Genomic DNA, 10911 nt, shown 5'->3' on the forward strand with positions numbered 1-10911 from the left:
AGACCAGACATCCTTCAGTCAAAGCCACTGTGGCGGGGCCAAGGCAGAGGCAGTAGGAATGATTAAGCCAGGAGGGGGAAGCAGTTAGGGGTAATCAAGCTCACAGGGGAGGGCAGTTAGGGGGCAATCGGCCGGCTGGGGAGAGCAGTTAGGGGGGCAATCAGGCCAGCAGTTTGGGGGAGATTAGGTCAGCAGGGGAACAGTTTGGGGGTAGTTAGGTTGGCAGGGGAGCAGTTAAGGGGTGATCAGGCCAGCCGGGGAGCATTTATGGGCATCTGGCTGGCAGGCAGAAGTGGTTATGGGTGATCAGGCAGGCAGGCTAGCGGTTAGGAGGCAGCGGTCCCAGATTGCGAGAGGGTGTCCAACTGCCAGTTTAGGCCCAGTCCCCTAAACCGGCAGTTGGAAACCCTCTCGCAATCTGGGACTGCTGCCTCCTAACCGCCAGTTGGACATCCCTCAAGAATCCTGGATTGGAGAGGGTGCAGGCTAGGCTGAGGGCTCCCCTCCCTGTGCACAAATTTTATGCACCAGACCTCTAGTATCTAATAAAAGCAGTTTAAAAAATGTTACAATACAGTGTGATAATAACTATGACAGATGTAGAATAAAGGAATGTGATCAGTCACTGAGGATAATTAGGAGACTCAAGCAGGCTTCATAAAACCCAGAAAAAATGGTGGTATGGTATAAGCACCTCTATTTTATTTCTTGTGCAACAAAGACAAGAGATAGTATTATGTATTCTGGGAACTACTAGAGGTGAGTGAGGGAGCAGAGAGAGATAAGGCTGGAAAGAAGGATCACATCCTTAGATAGTTAGACTTATATTCACAGGTGAAGGGTTTTAACCAAGTTAAATTAGCTCCTATTACAAATAGATGAATATTGATATGGGAAATAGGACTAACTCCTGGTGCACAGGACTTAATTAGGACTTAATTAGGTTAAGGGATGCAAAAGTTTCATGTAACATGCAGAAGATTAAGGTTATGCAAAAGTTTCATGTAACATGCAGAAGGGTTTTAACCAAGTTAAATTAGCTCCTATTACAAATAGAAGAATATTGATATGGGAAATAGGACTAACTCCTGGTGCACAGGACTTAATTAGGACTTAATTAGGTTAAGGGTATGCAAAAGTTTCATGTAACATGCAGAAGATTAATTGGGATTGAGAAAAGGAATAGGACTCCAATAAACAAAACCAATTTCAACAACATTCCAAAGTACTGTACAATGAACAGAGTAAGCTGAAGATAGAGAGGGAGAGTAATTGCATCCTGTGTGTCTGAGAAGTAGGAAATTAACTGGGGTAACTGGTGAGAGATTCTGGGAAAGAAATATGTCTAGAAGTGATGGTGGAGAAGTCCAAAGGGGTCAAGATAGATAGGACTTAGATGACAGGTCATCCCCAGCAGGAATAAAAATACTCTCATTCACCACTTTACGCCAGCACTGGGATTGGTGCTCTAGTAAACATTTACTATGCTTTTTAGTATACATCTATATATATAAAAGTGTAAGAAACCATTACGACTGAACAATAAAAACAACCGATCTACCAATCATTATAATACACGCTGACCATCAGGGGGCAGACACTCAACGCAGGAGCTGCTCCCTGGTGGTCAGTGTGCTACCACAGCCAACCTCCCGTGTTCGGCTGGAGAGGTTGGCATCCAGCATCCATTTCTTCTGCCCCTGGCCCAGCGACCGTAGCCTCCTCTCCCAACCCCACTGGGGCCTTTGGACCTGGGCTGGGATGGGGAACCGGGGGTGGGAGGTGGTGACTGTGGCCTCTTTCCCGGGGGGCTGAAGGTCAGCTCCCTCCTTAGGGCTGACGGCCAACCTCCTATACTTATTCCTCCCTCCGGCCAGCAGGCCCCAATTAGCTTGCCACACATTTGCTGTGGTGGCAATGCTGTGACGAGGAAAGGAGGAGTGGGTGAGGCAGGGAACCACAGGGTGCTGGTGTCAGCTGGTGACGGTTTCCGGCATCCATTCCTTCTGTGCCTGGTGACCATTGTTTCCTCTTCTATCCCACTGGGGCCTTCAGGCCCCAGGCTGGAACAGTGAACTGGGGATGGGTGACAGCAAATGCAGCCCCCTTTCCAGGGGTCGAAGGGCTAGCTCCCTCCTTGGAGCTGGAGGCCAACCTACCATGCTCTATCCCTCCCTCTGGGCAGCAGGCCCCAATTAGCCTGGCTCTGATCAGCTCTCATTCCTGGCCAAGCCTAGGCACCCCACCTGTGCACAAATTAGTGCACCAGGCCTCTAGTCATACATATAAGAATCTAAGTGACCAAATGACTGGCTGACCGGTCGCTATGATGTGCACTGACCATAAGGGGTCAAATGCTAAACACAGGAGCTGCCCCCTGGTGGTCACTGCACTCCCACAGCCAATCTCCCTCGGTCACTCCCCCAAGCTGCTGGCCCCAGCCAGACAATGGAGGGAGATTGTAGGGCACAAAGGAGACAGAGCGATGACATTTGGCACCTATTGAATGTTGGGAAGATCTGGAGGTAGGAGTTGGGGAACCTCCACATTGAGGTGAATGTCTATTACCATCATATTCCTCAAACCTTGTAGCATGCATTATGCAGAGGAAGTTATGGGGAAGCTCATGGTCACATAACTCTTAAGTAGGAGAAATGGGGTAAGAGTCTACTATTTTATAACAGTACTAGAGGACTGCTGTTTTTATAACAGAAATTTTTGCACAGGTCCCTAGGTCTGGCCTACAATCAGGGCCATCTTCCCAGGCTGCTTGCAGCCAGCTCTGCCTCCTCCCCCCGCTGCCATCTATCCCCAGTTCCCTGTTCTCCATCAGGTGATTGGAGCCTGCTAGTTAGGAGGAGGGACTGAGAGGTCAGCCATTCCCCCTCGCTCGGTGGCCCCAACCCCACTGTGGGTCACCCTCTGTATGTGGGGTAACTGCCAGGGTGGAGGCCTTGGCCTGGCGCCTCCCACAACCCTCACCACCCACCCCCAGTTCCCCATTTGCCATCGGGTGATCAGAGCCTGTCGGCCAGGGAAAGGGACCAAGAAGGTGGTCAGTGCACCTCATAGTGACTGGTTGAGCAGTAGTTTCACCATTAGGGTCAATTTGCATATTATCTTTTTATTATATAGATAGAGGCCCAGTGCACAGGTGGGGGCTGGCTAACCCGCCCTAATGGGGGGTCCCAGACCGGGGTGGGGGGAGTTTTCTCTGGGGGGTGGGACTGGCTGGGGTGAGAGACTGTGGGTAGGTTTCAGGCTGCCATGTCTCCGATCAGGGTGAACCAGCTGGGGTAAGGGGCTCTGGTTGTTCTGATCTCTGTTCATTCCACTGTTTCAATCAATCACTGGGCTTTTATTATATAGTACTAGTGGCCTGGTGCATGAAATTCATCCATGGGCCATGGGAGCAGTGTCCCTTAGTCCAGCCTGCATCCTCTCCAATCTGAGACCCACAGGGATCAGGCCTAAACTGGCAATCGGACATCACTCTCGCAATCCAGAATGGCTGGCTTCTAACCACTCACCTGCCTGCCTGCCTGATCTTCCTGATGATCTGCTTGCCCCCCAACTGCCTGCCCCCGCTGGCCTGATAGCCTCCAACTGCCCCTCCTTGCTGGCCTGATCGCTCCCAACTGGCCCCCAATGCTGGCCTGATGCACCTAACTGCCTCTGCCACAGCCCCGCCACCATGGCTTCTTCTGGTCTAATTAGCATATTACCCTTTTATTAGTATACAGCCTCACATTAATACAGAGAAGGAACAATAACCATTCTGAGGGGAGAAGAAATGGGAGAAATTTATAATAAAAGGTTGCAGGTCAAAGGGAGCTGGAGTTCCTTCCTTACCAAAATGTATGGTATGGGGAGGATGTAGTCCTTTTCTAAGAACCGTGGGAAAGTTCTATCCAGGATGGGAATGGGAAGATAAATTCAACAAGTTCTCACAGAATACAGAAGAAAAGTCAAAGAGAAAGGAAGAAACAGATGAATCTAGAAAACAAATACTATTTCTTAGTCTTTAGAAAAAGGAATTCTTCAGAACTGGCCAACATTAATGTAGAGGCATATTCAGACACAGCTAAGAAAAAACACACAACACACTTGAACATACTACAAATAGTGTGCCATTCTTTAAAAATAGTTTAATCATAGATAAAAGCCTAAACACCCTAAATCAGGAATGTGACAACCCACATTTTTTTTTTTATCACATCTCACACCAGATACCTTAAAGATTAAAATGTATGAACAAAAAAAAAAGTACTTTAGGAAAATATGAATAACTTTTCTATTTTTATAGTAGGGAAAACTTTTGGCATAACATAAAGAGAAGAAAAGATTTTTTAAAAACTTTGAATTTAAAACACAAACAAAAATAGATTGACTATGAAAAACATTTATAAAACAACTTATAAATGATAAAGAGAAATATGCTTGACATATAAACTTATTTAAAATAAACCAAGAAAGATAATACTCTTTGACAAGTGGGGAAAGGAAATCAATAGACAATTTAGAAATCCTAGTTATATCATTTAATATGTAATTTTGGAACAAGCGACTTAACAATCTATTTCGTCATTTTTTAACTTAAAATATTAGCATATTTCATCAATTCTGAGATGATACTGATTTATATATCAGGGGAAAAAATGCCATCAATGAAACTATGACTTGCCAGAAATTATAAAACCTATCACGATATGAAAGTAAAGTGCATCATAGAATTAATGAAATATAGTCAGACCTATTTTATGGGTTGTTATGTGGATTCAATAAGATAACACATGTGAAGAATTTCAACCTTAAAGTGGCTTAACACAAACACAATAAGTTAGTTGCTTCTATCAGTAACATGATCCCATTCTGAAAACAAATTTGCATACCTAAACATATTTTCAAAATAATTTGAAAATAGCCCTGGTCAGTGTGGCTCAGTTGTTAGAGCGTAGGTGGGCACATTGAAGGGTTGCGGGTTCCATTCTAGGTCAGGGCTCTGGCGGATAGTAATCAATTGATGTCTCTTGTTTTCCTTCTACTGCCTCCCTTCCACTCTCTCTCTTAAAAAAAAAACCCATAAAAACAAAAAACAAAAAAAGGAAAAAATATTCTCTGGTGAGGACTAAAAATAATAAGAATAATTTGAACCCAGCTGGTGTGACTCGGTTGTTTAGTGTCAACCTATGAACCAGGAGATCACGGTTCGATTCCCAGTCAGGGCACAAGCCTAAGTTGTAGGCTCAATTACAGTGTGGGGCATGCAGGAGGCAGCTGATCAATGATTCTCTCTTATCATTGGTGTTTCTCACTCTCCCTTTCTCTTTGAAACCAATAAAAATGTATTTAAAAAAAGAATTTGAAAATACTAACAGTGACTATTGCTAGATGATGACAAACTGTTTTAACAAGCTTTTTAAGTTTTCAAATATTTGCAAGAATCCTATATTATCTCAGTCATTAGAAAGAGAACAATTAGGTTATTTCTTTGTTGGGGGAAAAAATGTCTAGAATGAAAAGTGCAGACAGGCATCTTAGGCTACTACAAATTTGGAAGCAGCCCTGGACAGTTTTTCTCAGTGGTTAGAGCATCAGGCAAAAGTGTTGCAAGTCCCATTCCTGGTCAAGGGCATGTACCTCAGTTGCTGGTTTAATCCCCCACCCCAGTCAGTGCTCAAGCGAAGACAGTGGGTTGATGTCTGTCTGTCTATCTCCCCTTCCTTTCACTCTGCTTACAAATCAATGGAAAAAATATCCTGTGTGAGGATTAAAAATAAATAAATAAAAATTTCCCTGACAAATCACTAAGGCACATTTGGACTGTTGGAGGGATGGGGAATGTTGGGCCCCTAGCCATATAAGGCCCATGAAATCATTTTGTCTGGCCCTGCCAAGGCATTGGGGTGAATTAATTAAATGTTTGACCAAATATAGTAGGATGATTTCTAAGCTAATAATTCTGTATGGCCTGTAAAAGATGCTATAAATACCCAAATGGCTCTTGACAGAAAAAAGGTGCCCTACACCTGGACTATGGGAATGAACAAAATCCAGGAAAGTGAAAATTGTACATCAGAGCTCTGGTTTAGGCTTCTGTTTGGTTCAGGAAAATTCTCCATAAGTGTGGTTTCCTTCTCTCTTCCTTTTTCTCCAAATCACTAGAGTAAATCTCTTAGATAGAAACCTGAAATAGGATAGTGTTCTGAAAACCAATAAACCCTTTCCCAGAAGAAAGTGCCACATACAACTTACCTCTGCCATGACTTTTGATGCACAGCTTCTTTCCTCCTGTTCTGGATTCTAAGAGAAGAAAAAAGGTGGAAAGAGATTAGGAAACTAGAAGACAATAGTCTCTCCCAATTCCTGGAGGAGGCCCAGTTAAAACAAATCCCTGCTCCACCCAGGCACTAAGAGGTCCAAAGCCAAAGAAGCCTGCAACTCCCACCATCCTTTCCATCATATCACAGAAGCACAGTGGCTTTGGGGGTCCAGATGGGAGTCCTGGGAGAGTGTCCTAGACCTAGACTGTGGCTGCCTTCCTCCATAAAGCCTGAGTTGGGGTTCTTCCAAGCCTCGTAGATTATACTGAGCCCAGAGCTATAGCTCCAAGAAACAGCCTAAGTGGATTCATGTGCCAGTCTGACACCCCTAGTCTGGGGGCACCTCTATGGGGCCAGATCCCTGGCGACCAGGGTGAAAGAACAAAAAGTACAAGTAGGAGAAGCTCCCAAGCCCAAGCTCTACAAACCAGCTGGATCGCAGAAACAGACCCCGGGCGAAAGCTATTCACAGGGCTGGAGAGCAAATGGCGGCGGTTTGTCTGCAGCGGCTGGGCTGGAGAGTGTAATTGGAGATACAAAGTCTGGAAATGCAGGCGGGGTCTGGGATAGACGCCCAGAACCCATCCAAAATGCGGACACTCCCAGCGTTGACCAAGAATGGACAAAGAGGGCGCCTTTCCCAGTTCTGGCCCCAAAGGCAGAGACAGAGTCATGGCCACATGGGATTCTCACACCGGGGCCACAAGCACTGCTAGCCCAGCGTGGGAAGTCGGTTTGCGACACGGGTAGGGAAAGAGTCGCACGTACTTGCGGCCAAGGCAACACTTGACCTCCTGACACCGCCAGCTGAAACCACGTCCAGCCGGTGCACGCGCGAGGCCGCTACTCCCCACCCGGAGAGAGGACACGCGGCCACAGACGCAGCCTGGACACGCCCCAGACACCCAGCCCCGCCCGGGAGTCCTTCATGTCCACTTACCCGGGTGCCTTGTACTCCGGTCTGATCGAATCCGCCACTACCAGTGAACTAGTTTGTGGCGCGCTTCCTCAAATTCACCACGGGCCAGCCAATTCTGGCTGTAAATGGATATGCCGCGGAGCCGTAGGGAAATGTAGTCCACCAGAGGGAAATCCAACGAGGGCCCAGCCGGCTCTGAGGCTTCAGCCCAAGCCTTAGTGAAGCTCAGTGCTGATCACCCAGTACACCTGAGCATCCTGAGAGGATCTGGGCGACCCGGCAGGTCTGGGTAGTGCAAGACGGCTGCAGAGGATTAAGAACAGGTTGTGGACCCTGAAGGCTTCTCAGATATGTAGCCCAAAGCTTGGGAAAGAGAGGGGCGGTCCTCTACCAGGATGTCCCGAGGCCCAGAAGTTACCGTAACCCGTCTTCAACAGTCTTCGCCCCAAACTGGGAGATGCCCAGAGATCTCTAAAAACTGTATTTAAAAGCCGGGAAGCCGACTGTCGAGAGTTCTCTCCACAAGGAGCAGGGCTCAGTGCGCGGGGCCAGCAGAGGACGACTAGGAGTCGTGGGGACCTGGGAGATTCAGCCCTCGGAGACCCAAATCCTGATCGGCTGGGTGTTCAACTTCCAGCTGAGAATTTTTTCCCTGGACCTGGGTGCCGCTGGGAAGTGTAGTCCTCAGTCAGGAATGCCATAACACTGCAGCCCAGGCTTTTCAGCACAAATTGAGCTGTGGGGCTACAGGAATGCGAGATAGTGGCTGGGTCTACCCTGGAGGCATCTGGGAAATGTAGTACGGGTCTTGGAATTTGAGGATGTGCCCAGACTGAAGGCAGGCAGTCTTAAGCTCTGGGTGCTGAACTCTGAGAAGGGACTAGGAGGGCAACCATGGTTCCAGAGTGGAAATAGTGGCGTACCAATACAAAACTACTATTTTTATGTTTTTATAAATACATAAATACAGATAGAAAGGCACTTGATAAGCTTTCTGGAAAATTACACCACCTTTGTTAATAATAGTTTATTTATTCTTTTTACTTTACAAGTATGCTCATATTTGGGGCATTATCATGACCTTTTTTTGAAACGTTGCTTATTAAATTTAGTTAGATATAAAATGAGTAAGTATACACCTGAAACTGTGTACTAGAAAACAAAAAATGTGGACCAGATTTTTAAAATTCGCAATTTGGTTCTAAGAGAGCAATTAAACGAAATATTGATAATAGCAAAACAAAGAATTAAGTCAAAGCAAAAACATTAGAAAAGTTAAACCACGTAGCATTTTACAGAAATTTGAGGCTGTTAGGTATTATATGCAACTCTATAACCATAGTAGAGATAAATGTAAGATTTTCTAGTAAAATTTAAGTTATTAATTTTAGTAAGAAGTAGAAAACCTGAATGGAACAATAACAATAACATTTAAATGTCTTAAAATATGTACTATTGAAAAGTATACAGATGAATACAGCTGAGTTTTAGCTAATTTTTGAACTCATAATGATTATGCAATTTATTCACATCCTAGGAAATGATAAAATGTCCTCTAATAATTAACTTTGTCTAATATAAAATCTGATAAAGAGAGGCCAAAAGAAAAGTATTATCCATCTTGCATTAAAAGATAAACTGAAGCATGTTTCAATTTTCAAGAGTTTATCTGAGCACTAGAGGACCCATGCATGAAAATTCATGCACTGAAGGCAGGAGTGGAGTGGGGGGGTCCCTCAGCCCGGCCTTCCCCCTCTCACAGTCCAGGAGCCTTCAGGGGCTGGAGAGGTGACCCAGCGATCAGGGGAAGGTAACACCCCTTCACACCTCTTGGATGTTTGTGATTGGTGGTTTTTAAATTTTATTTTCTCCAAATTGAGTCATTCACTCTGGATTACTTTTTTGTTTGTTTATATAGGGATTGAAGGCAGTATAGCCACCTAAATCTAATGGTGTCCTTGTTTAATAACTTTAACATTTGTAGTTAATTATTGATGCAAAAATTCCAAATAAGAGGCTGATTTCAACAATGTAGTTTAAAATTTGTACAATAAATTTCATCAAAATATTTCATAACATTGGAAGAACCTTAGGCAATCCAATGACAAAATGCTTTGTATAAACAAATTAAAGGAGACAAAGAACTATAAATATTAAATTATGCCAATAAGATAATGTGGTAGATAGAATAATGCCCCCCCACTTCAAGATGTCCAAGTCCTAATCCCCAGAACCTGTAAATGACTATGTTATTTTATGTGACAGAAAAAGACTTTGCAGATGCACATAATTAAATTAAAGCACATTACAGATGAGAAGATTATCCTGGAATATCTGAATGGCCTCATGTAATCACAAAGGCCCTTATAAAAGGAAGGTAGGAGCATCAGAGGCAGAGAGGTTGGAATAATGGGCTTTAAAGATAGAATAAGATGCCATGAACTAAGGAATAGAAGTAGTTTATCGAAGCTGGAAAAAGTAAGGAAATAGACTCTACCCTAGAGCCTACATAAGGAATGCACTTCTGCCAATGCCTTGATTTTAGCCCATAAAAGGCATTTCAGACTTTTGACCCCAATCTCTGGAGGAGGAAATCTTCCCTCAGAGCAGGAAGAGAATGGAATGACCTGTCATTCATCGGAATGTCATGCTCTTAACCTGTTAATCAGGGAGTTCCCTTTTTAATTACGCAACCTGTAATGGGCGTGTACTCTTTCATTAGGACGTGTCAGTACGTCACGCCCGGAGGACATAATTTCATATTATTATTTTTTTTATTTATACTTAATTAAAATAAATGATATACATATTTTTCATTTATTTATATATAAAGCACAAAGGAAAATACAAAATTACAAAAAAAATAGAAAAAACGCCAACAAAAAAATGGAAACATCGAATTAAAAAATTATAAATTTTACAAACAATTATAAAGAATACAAAAAATATATACCGTCCCTCTTAGGGCGCAACATATATTTCCAGGACGTATTCATACGCCCTACCCGTTCCCGATATTGTTTACGTTTGACGTATTTATAGGTCCCGCTCAGTTAACAGGTTAATAAGTTAAATCTGCTGCCTTACTTCCTGAGATACTGTTTCCCCCCACACCAACCAAGATACTCTGCATTCCTTCTGCAAAATTTTCTTACAGAAACAAATTGAGGAATTATTTCTAGTTCCCTAGTTCTTCTGTCCCAGTGGGGTCTTTTGGAACATCCTCAAGCAGCTTAGTGCCCTCCCATATTTATTTCTTCCATATGATAGAGTCATCTAATAGGAAAACTTTCTTCAGTTGTTTATTTTGAAAAGTTTTAAATCTTCAGAAACATTAAAAGAACAGTACAAAGAACTCTTTTTTAAGGTCTTTATTTTTCTTTATTGATTAAGGTATCACATATGTGTCCTTATCCCCCTATTGTCTTTCTCCCCCCCAACCCCCCCCCCCCCGCCCCGCCTCGCACTCATGCCCTCACCCCCCTGGTGTCTGTGTCCATTGGTAAGGCTTATATACATGCATACAAGTCCTTTGGTTGATCTCTCCCCCTTACCCTCACCCTCCCCTACCTTCTTTCTGAGGTTTGATGGTCTGATCAATGCTTCTCTGTCTCTGAATCTGTTTTTATTTGTTAGTTTATGTTGTTCGTTATATTCCACAAATAAGTG

At 43.9% G+C, this 10911-nt stretch overlaps 1 protein-coding gene across 5 annotated transcripts in view; it reads right to left on the reverse strand.

Moving 5' to 3' along the window:
• LOC311633038 (uncharacterized protein) overlaps positions 1-7847 on the reverse strand; it is a 41421-nt gene extending 33574 nt beyond the window's left edge. The window contains exons 1-2 of one of the 5 annotated variants that reach the window (XM_084905193.1): positions 7264-7847; positions 6256-6303 (exon numbers count right to left, since the gene is read on the reverse strand). In XM_084905193.1, coding sequence (XP_084761319.1) covers positions 6256-6264 — 9 coding nt within the window. In that variant the 5' untranslated portion in view covers positions 6265-6303; positions 7264-7847. The other 4 variants (XM_084905195.1, XM_084905191.1, XM_084905194.1 and 1 more) reach the window with 4 other exon arrangements.
• Between the last annotated feature and the right edge of the window lie 3064 nt (positions 7848-10911).

This window comes from Pipistrellus hanaki (assembly GCF_964339955.1).
Source record: "Pipistrellus hanaki genome assembly, chromosome: 15".
NCBI classification, from domain to species: Eukaryota; Metazoa; Chordata; class Mammalia; order Chiroptera; family Vespertilionidae; genus Pipistrellus; species Pipistrellus hanaki.